Source organism: Larus michahellis, chromosome Z, assembly GCF_964199755.1.
Source record: "Larus michahellis chromosome Z, bLarMic1.1, whole genome shotgun sequence".
Taxonomy (NCBI): domain Eukaryota; kingdom Metazoa; phylum Chordata; class Aves; order Charadriiformes; family Laridae; genus Larus; species Larus michahellis.
Window position 1 is genome coordinate 3,452,914 of NC_133930.1, and position 16,357 is coordinate 3,469,270.

Sequence of the window (16,357 nt, forward strand, 5' to 3'; positions counted from 1 at the left end):
AGATAAACGGCGAGACATGAAAAAAAAACCGACGGATTTCACATAAAAGTTCTTCGGCGGGAGAAATCCCAGCGCTGGAGGGGAACGTCACGGGCCGAGGCCAGTCGCTGGGGGTTGCAGGATTGCGCCCCGGTGGGAAAACTGAACAAACCCTCGCGGCCGGTAGGAAATGCTTAAGCAGGAATACTGCCACGTGGCTTACACTTCGCCTCTGAACGCCTCCTGATGCACTGAGGGGTGAAAAGTCAGGTTTTTAGACGCAAAATCTCCAATTCTCTGGGTTTTTCTTTTTTTTTTTTTTCTTTTTTTCTTTTTTTTCCCCTTCTTTCACTATATCCCGAGAGCAAATTCTGGGGGAAGGGGAAGGGAGAAGCTGCAGGGGCCGGAGCGGCGGTCTGGATCGCTGCCGGCAGGATCCCTGGCACCCCGACCCATCAGGCGACGGGTGTTAAATCCCCTTCTCAAGCAACGTCCGCAACCCTGAGCCTTATAATACTGATGGGCTTTGCCGCCTTAATCAAGTTCAGCTGCTCATTAATACTACCAAACCCCATTGCTACTAACGAAGCTGACCCAACGCAAGGCGCCGTCACCACGCCAAGCTCCAGGGTTCGAATCCACGAAGCAGAAATTCATTTTTCCGGCCAAGTCCAGTGCATCCCGCAATAATTTGGCTGCTTTCGGGGTAGACGGGAAAATTGATGCTCCCGTTTCCAGCTCGCTCCTCTTGCTCCGTGCGCGGATTAGAAGCCGCGGCAGCGGACAACCAGATGAAAATCCAAATAATGTGGAACCGCAGCATCGGGACTCTCGTCTCCTGCAACGCATTTTCTGCTGAAAATATCTGTCCTTTGTAAATTACGCAGCGAAAGCTTCCTCCCCATCGCGGACAGACCGACACATTCATAAGGCACCCGAGAACATACTGCACGTCCAAAGAGGTTGGGGTGAAATCTCTCTTCTCTAGAAGCCACCAGAAATTCAACGTTTTGCTTGGAAAAACGGGTTCGAGCTGCTGAGTTTTGACCCAGCCTGCTTGGTCCGGGCTCCGTACATGCCGGCGCCGTGGCATAAATTCTCTTCTTATCACCGGGAAAGGAAAGTAAATCAAGTAACGGGAAGAAAACAGGACGGGCTGCCGACATCGGGCTTTCCTTGGCTCCTCTTCTACTGCACGGACGAGACGGGGCAGCGCGCGCCCCCATTAGGCTTCACCAAAATAAGCACCAGAAGCGATTTAGTAGGTAAAAGAATCGCTAGACAAGCAAATAAGGAGACCACCAAGTCTTGTTCATGCTTCGGGGAGCGCTGTAACAGCGTGGCGTGTCCCCCCGTACCAACATCTTCGCCCTCCAGGCATTTCCTCGCCCAGACGGCATCTCGCCATCACCCTCCACGGCCATCCTCTCCCTCGGGATGCTCCAGCGCGGAGCAACCCGGGGATCCCCGAGCAACTCTCCCCTTCCGAAGACGTCACCCATCCCTCAAGGACACGGTGTCACTTAGACCCATCGCGGGACAGAGCCGCTCCTGTAGACCGCACGCACAGGTTCGCAAATTCAACTAGTTAGAAGCCAGGCTCAAAACCTCTATATTTGGCTTTTCCTACTTTTTCCTCTTCTTTTTCTCTCCTTTTTGCTATTCACATCTTGTCTTCTCTTTACCAGTCTCCAAAGAAGAACGTCAAACCTTCATTTCTCCCTTGCCCTGTACATTATTAGGCCCGACTATACCAGGCCTGGATTTAAATGCATAATTACAACCATGACAGTAATTACAATAAAGCACTCCTTCAATGGCAACAAACAAAAAAAAAATTATTACAAAAAAAAATAAAATTAAATGGGTTATAGCGTCTGAAGGATAACGGCAACTTGAACAGCAAGAGCCGCAGAATCCCCTGTTTCTTAGAGCTCCCGGCTACGACGACTCATTTCTCAATCCATCGAGGAGGTTACTGGCAAGACAACGGTGGCTACGTTACTTCTGCGGTGGCTTTTGGACTCCTTCAAAATACTCCTTCTGCTGCAGCATCTTCACGTAAACCATGAGGCAGCTCGCGGGAAGGCGTCGCTTCCCCCGTCTCCGAGCCGCTCGCAATTGTCCGTTCGACGATAAACAAGAAAATAAGAAGAAAATACAAACGCTCGAGAAAAAAAGAAAACCCAGTGCAAATAAGAAAGTCGTCCCGCTCTCCGATCCGCTTTCGAAGGGGTGGTGAGTAGCGGGGGCGGGGGGGGACGGGGAAGGGGACACACACACACACACAGAAAGTCGAAGACAAGAGGAAGGTTGCGGGGGGGGAGAAAAACCTAACGCAAGTCCCCGGCTCGACAAAAGCCATCAATTACGAGCGTCTGGTGTAGTGTGTGTCTGGCTTTGTCCTCCCGAGACATCTGCTGCCTGCTGTCTCCTGCCAGTTGGCCGGGGCAAGGCAGGAGGACGGCGTGAAAACAATACTAGCCCCTACTTGGATTCGGTTTTTTTTTGTTTTTTTTCCTCTTTTTTTCCCCCCAAATTCTCCGTCTTCTTTCGAAAGCCAAACAATAACCCGGCGGGATGCGTTTGCTGCTGCTGCTGCTGCCGCTGCTGGAGCAATGAGTTCAGAAAAAGAAGCCCCCTAAAAGAAAACCACGGCGGGGAAGAGGGGTGGCACTTGGCGACGCGGCTGAAAAAGAAACATGCTTCTCCCTCCCCACCCCACGAACGTATTCTCGAGCATGCTGGGGTTTGGTCTGCTGGGGGATTTAAATCGGAAAAGCTCTCGCCGCAGCCCGTCATGGTGCATGTCTTCTTCTCGGCCCTTCCCACCCCACCTTGCCCTGCCCCTCAAGCCGTCAGTTTTTGGATGGTCTTGTTGTAGTACTGCGTGATGGTGGGCGTCAGGGGGTTCCAGTTGTTGGCGTGCAGCTCGATGACCTCCAGCAGCAGGGACCGCGTCAGCATGGACTCAGAGGGACACAGCATCTTGTCGCGTGCTATCGCCAACAGCTCCGTCATCATCTCGGGCAGTTGCTCCTCCAGCAGCCGGCCGGTGCTCTGCAGCTGTGAGGAGAAGAAGAGGTCAACCATGGCATACTGATCCTTAGGGGTCTCTTCCAACTTGAGATACTTTATGATTATCATAGAATCATAGAATGGTTTGGGTTGGAAGGGACCTTAAAGACCACCCAGTGCCACCCCCTGCCCTGGGCAGGGACATCTCCCACCAGCCCAGGTTGCTCCAAGCCCCGGCCAACCTGGCCTTCAACACCTCCAGGGATGGGGCAGCCACAGCTTCTCTGGGCAACCTCCGCCAGGGGCTCACCACCTTCACAGGAAAGAGTTTCTTCCTCAGATCTCATCTCAATCTCCCCTCTTCCAGTTTAAAACCGTTCCCCCTCATCCCATGGCTCCCCTCCCTCATCCAGAGTCCCTCCCCAGCTTTCCAGGAGCCCCCTGAAGGACTGGAAGGGGCTGGAAGGTCTCCGCGGAGCCTTCTCTTCTCCAGGCTGAGCACCCTCAGCTCTCTCAGCCTGTCCTCCCAGCAGAGGTCCTCCAGGCCTCCCAGCATCTTTGTTGGCCTCGAGAATCACCTCCCTCGACCTGCTGGCCACGCTTCTTGTGCTGCAGCCCAGGATACGGTTGGTTTTCTGGGCTGATTCGATGATATTAAAACACCGTGCTGGCTTTCGTAGACGCTCTCCACCCCTCCTGTCCTCCCCCGTTTGATGCGGCGGGGCGGGCAGGCAAGGTTAAAGGCGTCTCATGGCTTTTGAAAACCAAAACCACCCGGCAGCCGGCTCCAAGAGAGCTGAACATGAAGGGCGAGGTTTTCAAAAGCATCCGCGCCGGGCCGCTGGAGGAGCGAATGGTTCAGCTCCCACTGACTTCAAAGGCGGCGACGCTAGATTGCTTTGGAAAAAAAAAAAAAAAAAAAAAAAAAAAAAAAAGAAAAGAAAAGAAAAAAGAAAAAAAAAAATCCCACCTAAAACTCAGGCTATTGTCAAAACAAAGCGCGGGCTGTGATGTGGTAGCCCTGCCTTCTACCTGGCCCTTCATTTACGCGCTGATTCACAGCTGTCAGTGACTCCCAGTCATTAATCGGAATAAGCAGAGCCCTCCTGTATGCATAACAAATCCCGCCCTGCCGAGATCTGCATTTATACCCGTCGTGCCGCTTCCCTGAGGACAGCCAAGGGTTTTTGTTTTTTTTGGGTTTTTTTTTGTTTTTTTTTTGTTTTTTAAACAATTACTCCTCGGAGAGCCACCCTGGAGCAGCGTTAAGCCCTAGGTGGTCTCAGAGAGGAGAAGGTCCGAGTGTGGAGGGGGCGGTGATGAGTCCACCATCACGGAAGGCTCACGGGGCTCGAACGCAGAAGCTCCCCAAAGTCCTAACCTTAAAAATGTAAAGTTCTCCTCCTGGGTCGAGGTGTCGCTTTGCTGAATTTCAAGCATTCAGGCGGCGATTTCGACCGCTCTCTGCAAGCAAAGCAGCCGTCCCCACGGGCCCATCACTCCCCAAAAGCAAAGTTAATGAAACTCTGCTACACTTGCACCAGGATTTCTCTGCAAAGCTGCTGCTGAGCACAGCAAACCTCTCCGTGTGAGCCACGGGGCAGCTTTTGCTCCAAGACAGGTGTTTTTGGGCTTAAAAAATAAATGCAGGGTGAGATCTGAAGGAACCAGGATGATGTAATTTTGTGGTGGGGCCCCAGCTACCAACCCTTTTGCATCAAAAGCCCAGGGATAAGAGTCTCAAGGGCCGTCTCTTATCTCACGGTGATGCCTTTTATCTGCTCCGCTCTGGTGAGACCCCTCCTGCGGTACTGCGTCCAGCTCTGGAGTCCTCAGCATAGGAAAGACGTGGACCTGTTGGGAATGGGTCCAGAGGAGGCCACGAAGACGCTCTGAGGGCTGGAGCCCCTCCGCTGTGGGGACAGGCTGAGAGAGTTGGGGGGGTTCAGCCTGGAGAAGAGAAAGCTCCGGGGAGACCTTGTTGCAGCCTTTTGGTAGTTAAAGGGGGCTTAGAAGAAAGATGGGGACAAACTTTTTAGTAGGGCCGGTTGGGACAAGACAAGGGGTGGTGGCTTTAAACTGAAAGAGGGAAGATTCAGAGTGGATACATGGAAGAATTTTTTTCCAGTGAGGATGGTGAGACACTGGCCCAGGTTGCCCAGAGAGGTGGGAGATGCCCCGTCCCTGGAAACATTCCAGGCCAGGTTGGACGAGGCTCCGGGCAACCTGATTTAGTGGAAGTTGTCCCTGCTCATGGCAGGGGGGTTGGACTAGATGGCCTTAAAAGGTCCCTTCCACCCAAACCATTCTGCGATTCTCTGATTCTGTGACGCAAAGAGGCAACACGACTGTTGGGAAACATCTACTAGCACAACTGAGCACCCAAGGGACAAAGCAATGAGGACCAGGGCGGGTGATGTAGGTGCTTCCCTACCTCCATGGAGCAGCAAAGCACAGCGTCTTCCTTCACATCCTGAGATTGCAACAACTGCAAAAGAGAGAAGACAGAGGCGGTGAGAAACGTGTGACCTCCTCGTCCTCCTTTATGAGCCTTCTTCCATCTCTTTGTCCAGCGTGGCGTTTGCCGCTTCCAGGAGGAAAGGACACAAAATCAGAAAAAGGGGAGGGAAGAGATTATCAAAACAAAAAAATTAAGAGAAACAGTGGCAAAGCACAGGGTAAAGTGAGCCAGCAAGTGGGGCATAATATAGATAATTTACATCAACGGCTTGCAGAATCAATTTTATTTAGGTTACATTGCTTTTTTAATCCCATGGTATGAGAAAACGCACTCGTTTCACATACGCGGCGCCTAAATACCACCATCAGATGACAACACTCGAGCAGCACGGCCCTGGGAGCGGCTGTTTGGAAGGGAAGGGCTCTGCCCGAGAGGCAGCCACCCCCCACCGAACCTCTCCGTCCCCGTGGGGACACTTTGAACAGCCGCAAAATGACCTGATGGGCAAGCGTCGCAGGCGACACGCCGTAATTAATACGGCTCCTTCTCGACTGATTGTACAGCGGCGCGAGCGCAACGGGTTGCGGTGAAACCACGGCGTCTTGGGGGCATCAACTCCAACCCAGGGACTTTGTATGACGAACAGGAGCTTGTGAGCACCAGGAACTTTCAAGAGAGACCCAGAAGGTTGCTGTGCATGGCACGGGATGGCGAAGGAAGGTGCTCGCCCCTCTGGGGTCAGAGTTGGGGCACGCGGCGAGGGTCAACGGCTCTACCTGGCAACGGCGAAGCGTAGGAGCTCAACACATCTCACCCCACAAAGCTCGAAACCACGAGCAAGGGCCCCCCGAAACCGGATCCAAAATACACATTTTGCTTTGTTTTCAGCTTTGTGACTTTGTCACGCACACGCCGCCACCGTTTCAGGTTTTTGGTTTTTAGTTTTTTTTTTTTTGCTAAAACCACAAGAGAAAGCAGAGTTTTCTGGTTGTTTTTCAAGCAGATAAAAAAAAAATCCGGAGTTTCTCAATCGGCCGACAGAGCGAGCGTTACGAAAAACACTGTACCACGAGGCGGCTGATAAAATCACCGGCGCTGGCAACACTTGAAGCCACGGCCGCTTCCACCCCATCACCTTGGGTTGAAAAAACCTTGCTGGCCCTCGGCTCATCCCTGCACGCAGCGGGGAGCTCGAGGGCATGCACTGAACACTGAGAAAAAGGAGAAAAATCGGGGAAACTGGCTTTATTAGTACCTGGAATTCGTCAGGGAAAGGCCAACTTTGGCAAAGTGGCTGGACTTAATGAAAACTGCCCCCATCAAAATCGCTCATCGGAACGAAACGGGCTCCGAAGTCGTCACGTCCTTTAGTTAAAATCGCACTTCTGATTCTCAGCCTTATCATCTCCCCTTCCCGCTCTCATTTTTTCGCGTTTCCTTTTCTTTACAAACAAACGCCGGTTTGTTTAGCAGCCCCACAACCGCTGGAAAACGGCTAGGGGGAAAAAAAAAAAAAAAAGAAAGAAAGAAAGAAAAAAAAAAAGAGGTAATTCAAGGAAGTATCGTTGCTCTCGAAGTTTTGTCTTCCCCCTCTGCTGTTTTCAGCAGAGCGCCGTTTCGTTTGCTTTGAAGACGGTGTTTACAGCATCTCGATGAGCATGTGGTCCATCGGTTTTTATCTCGCAGTAGCCAAAGGTTCAGCCAGGGTTTTGAAGACATGCAAGCCGTCCCCTCCCGCCCCCCCCCCAAGTTTATCTTTCTGCTGAGTTGTTTGGAAAATGTTCGCGAAGCCCAAGCCGCGTGCTCCGAGATAAGTTCTCACAAACAGTTCGCAGATTCTTCGCAAAAAATAACCCCCATGAGATTATTTTAAACTCAACAAGAAGAAGGAAAAAAAAAAAAAAACAACCCCAAAAACAATTAGGGACAAATATACACAGGCAGAAATTCAGCGCCGGGGTATTCCGCTCGTGAGCACGGCATGAAGCAGGGCTGCAAATTAAATATATATTCACCTTTCCTATTTTTGCTATTCTTCAGTAAATGTGGAAAATTAAAGCAAGAAAAGTGGAGTTCGGATTGATTAGGAAGGACCTACGGTGGCCCGATTCTAGCCCGCCCTTTGTCGTGGTCTCCTCCATGATCCTGCTTTCTGCCAGGGATACGCGGTCAGGGAAAGGCTGTAACGTCACTTGGACTTTCCTTACCCCAACTTCCCACCCGCAGAGTTGGGACAAGCTTCACTACCTCAAAAGACGGTTGTGAGGATGAATACGTCGCTGTCAAGTGCTCGGATATTTGGCTAATGAGGAATAGTCTTATCCACCTACGGCGAAACAAGAGACTACATCCCACCACCAGATTCGGGCAGGCACCCTCTTCCTTCATGCTGCCCTCCTGGACTTCATCTGAACAAGGAGAATGTATGTGCTCCATCTTATCCATCAGGGCACCACGTGTTCCACCTCGTCCACCGAGGCACCACGTGTTCCACCTCATCCATCCAAGCACCACGCTCTCCATTGCTCTGTTGAGGCATTGCGTGCCCCACCTCGTCCATCCAGGCACCATGTGCCCCAACTCATCCATCCAGGCACGATAAGCTCCAGTGCTCCATCAAAGCACCAAGAGATCCCAGTCCCAAGGGCCACAGTTCAACCTCTGCCTCTGATACATGGGTCGGGGAGGCCCACAACCCGCCCACCAAACTCAGGTATGGCCCTGCGCAGCAGAGCAGGGCCCAGTAGGCAGATCTGCTGGTGCTCCAGGAACCAGAGTCTCAAGTTGATGGCCACAGATGGTTGCCAGCCAACTGCATGAGTGCAACGATCATAGTTCAGGAGGATCAGAAAGACGTCACCGTTTCTCTGCGTGTTCCTGATCATAACTACGTTTCTAGCATGCTGGATGGGGGGGGTCTGGAGCTTCCCCGGGGTATAGGCACCAGCTATTTGCTCCTGACCCCTACGTGCTGGGGCAGGAGGACAGCGAGGAGCCCAGTTTGCTCTCCCTAGCTTGGCATGGGCACTGAACCGCTGCTGAAGACAGACGGCAAGAGTTGCACCACTGCCTGGGGTCCTGCCATCGATGTCCCCACCCACCGATGACATCTTGCTTGTATTTCTCAAAGGGTGCTTCATCCTCACCCACGGCTGCCCCATGTGGGCACCAGGCACCCCAAAGCAGTAGGGTGGTTGCCCTGATGGCACCGCAAGAAAACACCAGTGCAAACGCTTGGAGACCTCCAGGGAAATCACGACCCTGAAGTACCGGCACTTGCGTGACCATAAACCTGAACCCAACCAATTGCATTCACCATTTGCAATCTAATTCATATTGTACTTAAAATATTTTAACGTAAACACGTTATACCCATTAAATTGGCACTCCCACATTGGAATTATTATTCATTTAACTATTTATAACTGCTCCTCCCTGCTGCGTGCATCTGCCCAAATCCCACCACGGGCACCGTCCCATCCTTCTCCACCAAGTTCCCACACGGTTCGAACCGGCTGACGAACGGGGACGAGGGAGTCGAAAAAAGGAGCGCGAGGCAGACAACAGGGCAGGTGAGATGAGACTCACACGCTTCTCGGTTTAACCTGTAATCATCCCCCGGAGGCTGGGGCTGTCTGCGAGAAAAAAACTTCCCTTTGCTCTCCAGCCGGTTTCCCCCGTATCGGGCGAAGCCGGGCAACGAAAGCAGCAGTTCCTGCTGGAAAGCAGACAAAGAGTCTGCTTGATTTCCTAAGAGAGGAGGCTGCATGCCAGAATCTGCCCGGCCAGTCATATAATACCCAACCTCGGTTGCGAAAGACTTCTCACTTTTGTTTCTGGTGCCGGACTAGCAGCTCTGCAGGGCGGTGGAAGATATCGGGCTCCTCCTCTTCCAAATTTCTGTGTCCTGCTGTGAGATGGAGCACCGGGCAAGGGCCTCCGCGAGGCCGGCGTGCCCAGGCTCCGGGTGCTAAATATTTTCGTAAGCAACCCAAAATAAATTGTAAGGTCTGCTCCTGGAAGTGCTGGGTGGTGGGGGAGCTGCAGCGCCTTGCAGGGTGTCTCTCGAGTGCAACCGGTTTCCGTGGCGTGCTACTGGGACCACTCTCCCCTGCCTTCTGTGGCCCCAAAACCTGCTCTTCACACCTTTGCAGAGGTAAGCATCATACGCCCCGTGGGGTAGGCATGCAACAGTGGTGGAGGGGGCAAAGAAGCCCCAAAACTGCAGCTGCGCTTCATCACGGAGGGAACCAGCTCGGTCCTCCTGAACAGCAAGGGATGCACATCTATGGGGTGTAGAGCACCGGGAGCAAACCAGAGCGCTAAGCGGACGGGATTCACATCCCCACGAATATTTGGGTTTATTATCTGCTTTCTGACATCATCTGAGCTGCTGAGAAGCTAAAGTGCTTACTTGGGATTCTCAGGGGTGCCCACGCCACGAGCAGGACCGGAGAACCTGCCCTGCCGTCCCTTATCACCCAACCGCGCAGGTTTAATTGTGTTCTTCAGCAATTCTGCCTGGGAGATGGAGTGGGAGCAGCCCAATGCATACATTACCCTTTCCAGCTGCAACGATATTTCTCCTGCGAGGCACAGTACTAATTATTGTGTGTGATATCGCTTGCAAAATGACATACAAGCAACGCTTGCCACAAACTACCTCTTAGCATGCAGCGCTTTCTGATGCTTCGGCAATGACTCCAACGTCAAAGCGCAGAAAGCTTGAAAACATCCACCCAGAGCCATGGCGGGGTTGGGACGTCTTTGAGACCCAGTGAAAGCTGGACCGACCGCAGCCCACGCGCCGCTTGCCCCGGCTCCCCCCGGCGGGCAGCTCAGGTTCAATCCGCCCAGCTCAGGTTCATCCATCCAGGTGGCAACACGCACGGACATCCAGACAGCCTGGGGCGTGAAGCTCCAGCCTCGCAACCTCGGTCCCTGCCCACAGGTATGCTTTTCATCTAACGTCTAGGTCACGAGGAGGTGCCCGCTGGTATTCCCCCTGGGAAGCGCGGACCACGACCGCAGAGGAACCGACGTGTTGCAAACGCTTCATCCAGGTGGGGCAACCAGCAACCTGGTGTAAAACGAGGCAACGGGTGAAAACGGAGACACGTTTCGATTAGGAAGAAGGAAAAAACCAGCTACTTGAGCCGCTTGGAGCTTAAGCAGAATGACCGTATCGTACTTGAAAGGGTGCAGGAGAGATGCTGCTCCCCAGTCCTGTTTTTAACCAGTGGAGCCCTTGGGAAGGGCTGTGGTGGACTTTGTCCTTGCGAAGACGGCTCTGTTCCACCTCTGTGGTCGGGATCATCACGGACACCCCCTTAGAAGGGGGCTTTACAGAAAGATGGGGATGGACTTTTTAGTGGGACCTGTTGCGACGGGACAAGGGGCGATGGTTTTAAACTAAAAGAGGGGAGATTCAGACGAGACAGAACGAAGAATTTTTTTCCAATGAGGGTGGTGAGACACTGGCCCAGGTTGCCCAGAGAGGTGGGAGATGCCCCGACCCTGGAAACATTCCAGGCCAGGTTGGACGGGGCTCTGAGCAACCCGATCTAGTTGAAGATGTCCCTGCTCGTTGGACTAGATGGCCTTGAAAGGTCTCTTCCAACCCAAACCATTCTGTGACTCTACGGTTCTATGACCATCCCCTACAACCGTGAGCGCCGTGAAGGCGCAGGACGTGCTCGTCCCACTGACACGGCTCTGCAGGCGCTCTTGGTGGTCTAACAGACCGCCGTTGGGGAACTCCTGCCCCAAAAACCTTCTGCAAGCCCCGTGGTCTGCTAGATGGGTCCTCCTGGGAGCACAAGCCAGTTCTGCTGCATTTCACAGGCTCTCCGCGGAAAGACATCAATAGCAATTTGCTGCTTTTCCAGCGGCCCCTTATCGACCTACTGTCGCAAGTCTTTAAGGAAGATGCCCGAGATAAGATCCATGGGACTGCTCGGCTGCTCTGCGTGGGGAGAGTCACGCACTTCTCTGAGCTCCAGGCAATTGCTACAACTCCACTTTTCTTATTGTCGCAAGGCACGGGGTGGTGAAAACAGCCAAGACTGGGGAAAATGCAAAGTACAAACGAGGGTGTGGGGGGATGAGTAATTACGAAACACTCCACCAGCAAGGCCAGCTTCAGGATTTCTACAATCTGCTCCCATTAGACGTGTCGGCTCCTCGACCCGGGACATCAGAAGGTCAGCTGGGCTGATCTTGCACCCACCAACAAGCTGCGTCAGTGCCACCCTCTCTAAAGGGGTCCAAGTCCCTCTCTGGGCGTATCCTGGGAGCTAGGGAAGTCAGGCGAGACCTTTCCCTAGAGAAGAAACAAGCGAGCACCTGGAAACGGAAGCCCTTTAGATGTCCAAAAGCGTAAGTGGCATCTTCTCTGCTCAGCCATTTGATGCTAAGGTTGCCCAAACACAAAGTTTTGGGGAAAACCTTTCCCTTATGGAGCTGCCTGTGCTGATCTCTGTATGAGATCAGCTCCAAAATGTTATTTGTTGGGCTCTGAAAAGCCAGCTGAGCTGGGAGAGGCAGGCTGTGTCTGGCTGCGTCCACTAGCAATGGTCCTTCTCTCTGCTCATCCCTCCCAGGAGATCTGGTGAAGTCTTCAAGGCCACTGAAGACGCACAAGGTGCCACCAGCCCACGCACCTCATAGAGGGGTCCCTCTTCCCAGTGCCCTGACTGGGGTGGCCTGGTCTCAGCCTGGGTGAGAACATGATAAGAGGAACTCGCGCTGCTCCATTAGGAAGAGGCCACCAGCATGGGTCACCGCTGGTCCCATAAACAGCTGCTCAGAGGAGGTGGCACAGGGGGAAAGGAGCTCTAGGCTGGAGCTACTCACGCCGGCACGGCTGTGTCCAAAGCTGTGTCCATAGGAGGCACGTTCCCTAATGTATTTTGGACAACTTGAAGGAGTTTGATTGGTGGCACCTACTCCTTTTACAGCGAGGTGGTGCTCTCAGCTGAGGAGGAGACTTCTGGTCTCCTATTACCCAACCAGGACTCCCTGGGAGGATGGTAAGAAGAGATTAGTTTGTTTATTGTCTCGAGTAAACCAAAGTGTTGGTTATCCTCCTTGTCAGGCTCCTGAGGAACTCAGAGATACTTAACAGCAAATTGAATTAAGGCCAGAGAAACAAAATCCTGTACCCAGTCGTGGGAAACTCCTCCTACTCCTTTCCACTGTAGACAAGGGAAACCATGAAACATGACTCTCTCTCCCCAGATCTGGAACAGCAGAAGGGATTCCTGCAAAGATGGAAACCATTAGGAGGCAATTACTGGAGACAATGATGAAGAAAATCTGGTCACTCATCAATCCAGACGCTGCAATCCAACAGTAGCCTGCTGGTTACACATCCCCTGGGCTGGAGGTGGACCTTCAGGACCCAAAGGTGGTTGAGACAGACGGATAGAGCCACCCAGTCTGCGCGCACAGGGCGACCGAGCCACCCAGACGGCCGGCTTCATCCTGCCCGGCCGAAGACATAATAACCCTGGGAGAGGAGGATGTGATCTCATCCCAAGGGTCCCGGGGAAACACAAAACGTGGAAAGAAACGGCAGCGAGACCATCGCACTTGATTGCGACGGGCTCCACCCTGGCTCGCCCGGACGCTCTCTGCTTTCCTGGCTCCGTGGAGAGAGAGAGAGAGTGCATGGCGGCAGACGCAAACAGTAGTGTTTACATCCCATTGAAAAAGGTTTTTGGGAACTAACAATGCCTGGTACGGAGGGCGAAGGAGAAAAACAAAACCACGCGAGGAGGAGGGACCATCCTGTGAGATGGTATCTAGCTTCATTTCTTTATCTGCCCTAATTGCTTCCTCTGCCTTCTCCGCGGGTCTCAGAGAAACAAGGGTGGCATTTCCCCTCCCCTATTTAAAATACGCCATTACGGTTTTAATGCTGGGACGAAACGACGCGCGTAGCTTTCCAAGAATCTATGTTCCTGCCCGTCAAATACTCAACGGAGTAGCTGGGCTCAAAGACATCATGCTGCCCACCTTGTTTTGGTCTGTCCTCATCCACTCCCACGTAACACCTCATCTCCTTCACCTTAACTCTGCCCTTTGCCCGAAAACGATGCTGATCAAAGGGAATTTTTGTTTTGCCCATACGAGCAGCGTTCACAGCAGGGGTTTTGCCAGCTCAGCTACGAGGGTCTGCGTGCACGGGCAGCTTTTTGCACGGCTATTTATTTATTTATTGCACGGCAGGCGCGGAGGCACTGGGACATCCATGCCGGGAGCTTGGTCCTACAGCCAGACGCGCGCCCGTCCCTCCTCTTTGCAGACCCCTGCTCCCGCGCGCTACCTCCTGCCACCGCTCCGAAGGGCCGCATCACCCCACGCATCAGTGTACGCTGCTTGCTCCAAATCCCAGACTTTTCTCTCCGCTCTTCCTCCTCTTCGGGATTCCCACGACGTTTCCCCACTTGTTTGCTCTCCTCATTTCTCCTTCCTCCCCCCGTGTCTCTGACTCCCAGTCTCCTCTTTCTCCCTCCTTCCCCGCCATTCCCTTCCCTCCCATGCCTGCATCCCTCATCCCACCTCCGTCCTTTCCTCCTACAAACCGCTTGCCAGTTTGTCCCAGTCCCGCCAGACCGGAGACCAAACCACCGATTTTTGCAGAACCGGATAGAGAGGACCAGAAGGGGACTTTTAGGAGGGGAATAAGTCCCCTTCTTCATAGAGGACTTATTTTCTCTGCTCAGATCCGGCCTGGTGGAGCGACCTGGGCGGGAGGGTGGTGTGGGGTCAGAGTCTTTTGGTCCCTTCGGTGCCTTGGTGCCTCTGCTCATTCAATAAAGGGAAAATCCCGTCTCATTCTCTGACTGGGAGCATGATCTTAAAAATCCTAGCATCTCATTACACTGTCAAAGACCCTTTTTTTGGCTCAAAAAGGCCGATGCTTTTTTTAAAAGCGAGAGCGATTAAAAAAAAAAAAACCAAAAAAAAAAAAACCCAAACCCCAACCAAAAAACAACACCCGACACGTTAAAAGATACAATTTTCTTTTCCAAACAGCACCACCCTCCTCGCTCATCCGACTGCAGCCGGGAAGGTTTTCCTCTCTCTCTTCCTCTGAAGGAGACAGTGAAAAGGCAGTGCCCTCTTGAAGTTCAGACGTTAATTACCGCGTTGGAATATTTTGCTAAATTACACAGCATGGCCCCAGGAGATAACAGGCACTAAGAGAAGGGAGGGGAGTGGATGCCCGTCTACACGCTGCACCGCAGACTCAGACGTGGGGGAAAGGCAATTAGACGGGGTGTATTTATCCTCCCTGCACCCCCCCCCCCTCACCCCCCCCCCACCCCCCGGAGGCTTTCAGTTAGCAGCGCCGAGCAAGGCAGGGAAGCGGTGGGAGCGTGCCAAGATTTTAAACGATGCCGAAATGGGACCGTCTCTGCCAACCAGACTGGAGGTAGGAGACGAGCCCTGCAGAGGAGCAACTCTCCTGCCCGCTGCCAGCCTGCCGGCTCTGCTCGCCCCCCCCCGCCTCTGTGGGGCTGATTCACCGCTCCTGGGCGCTGCCCTCGGTCCCCCCCGGGGTTGCAAATAAGACCGTAAAAGCATCTGTCTTGGGTCAGGTCAATGCCCACATCTCCCTTACGGGTGGTGATGCTCAGGGTGATACCCCCGGAGTAACCCACCCAGCCCCAATAACCCCCCACCCCCGCCCCCAATTCCCCTCCGTGAATTGGTCCTGCAGCCACAGCCTCCCGCACGAAGGAGTTTTGCAGTTTAATTAGCGTCTCTGTGACGAGCCGCTTCCCGGGGTTTGCTCCGAACCTGCCCCCAACAGCTCCGTCCCACGCACCCGTGGGGGCTGAGAGTGGGACGGTGCCGCAGCAAGGCTGCTCCCTCCCACCCCTGGAATCCAATCCCCTTGTATCCAAGGTAGGATATAATGGGTGGACAACCAGATGGGTAAAAAAACTGGTTGGGTGGTTGGGCTCGGTGTTGTAGCTATTGGGTTACAACTCAACTCCACCTGGAGGCCAGTGATGAGGAGAACCGAGGCGTCTATCCCGGGACCTGCCCTGTTTAGCATCCTCATCCGTGACCTGGAGGAGTTGAGGAGCACGCTCTTGTGAAGTTTGGAGATGACACCATGTTGGAGGGAGCACTCAATGTGCTCAAGGAGCTACCATCCAGAGGGATCTCAGCAGGCTGGAGGAAGGAGTCAAGAGGAACCTTCAACATTCAACAAGAAACAAGCCCCGCGCAGGAGAAGAGCACAGGGGCGCAGGTAAGGGGTGGGAGAGGGTTATTATGGGGGGTGAGAGGGGGCAGAGCCCACCCTGTGGGACCGCAGGCGGCAAGGTGCCTTGAGGGGACCACAGCGACATCGCCACCTGGCATCCTCTCGAGCTTTAGGTCCCGCAAGCCAGTTTTTCCACCTCCTCGCGCTGCTGCCATAGGCAACTGCTCAGGTTACCTGGCTGTAAAGCCAGGTCTGACTGCGGAATGGCGTCATGAAAATAAACAAATGCATCCCAAGCAGCACCCGACACCAACCAACCACCTCGGCTGGAAGTGGCTCCTCCCGGCAGAGGGATGGCAGGAAGGTGGCAGCTCCCAGGCGCCCAGAGCCACCTTCTGGGTTGGCGTCCCAGCAACATCTGCTGAGGGCGAGATTGAGACACAAGAGGAGCCAAACCTCCCGACACCGCTCATCTCTGTCCCAGCGTCTGCAGAGCACGACTGTGGCTCCAAGCTGGCTGTGATCCTTCCTTCCCTGAAGACCTCAGCCACCACCAAGAGCTGGGCCAGGTCCCTCAGGACCCAGTCCTAATAATACTTCTTCTTCCCAGCAGCACCAGGGGATGAAGCAGGGGGGGCAGCGAGCTGGACTGGTACATGTCAACCCCGTTGACG

At 53.5% G+C, this 16,357-nt stretch overlaps 1 protein-coding gene across 7 annotated transcripts in view; it reads right to left on the minus strand.

Annotated features, from left to right (window-relative positions):
• Positions 1 to 318: 318 nt before the first annotated feature.
• Positions 319 to 16,357, minus strand: part of CTIF (cap binding complex dependent translation initiation factor) — a 155,745-nt gene continuing 139,706 nt past the window's right edge. For 5 of the 7 annotated variants that reach the window (XM_074570407.1, XM_074570414.1, XM_074570413.1 and 2 more), the window contains 2 exons: positions 5,432 to 5,485; positions 319 to 3,045 (listed from right to left, as the gene is read on the minus strand). In XM_074570407.1, coding sequence (XP_074426508.1) covers positions 2,830 to 3,045; positions 5,432 to 5,485 — 270 coding nt within the window. In that variant the 3' untranslated portion in view covers positions 319 to 2,829. The remainder of the gene's footprint in view (positions 3,046 to 5,431; positions 5,486 to 16,357) is intronic. The other 2 variants (XM_074570411.1, XM_074570412.1) reach the window with 1 other exon arrangement.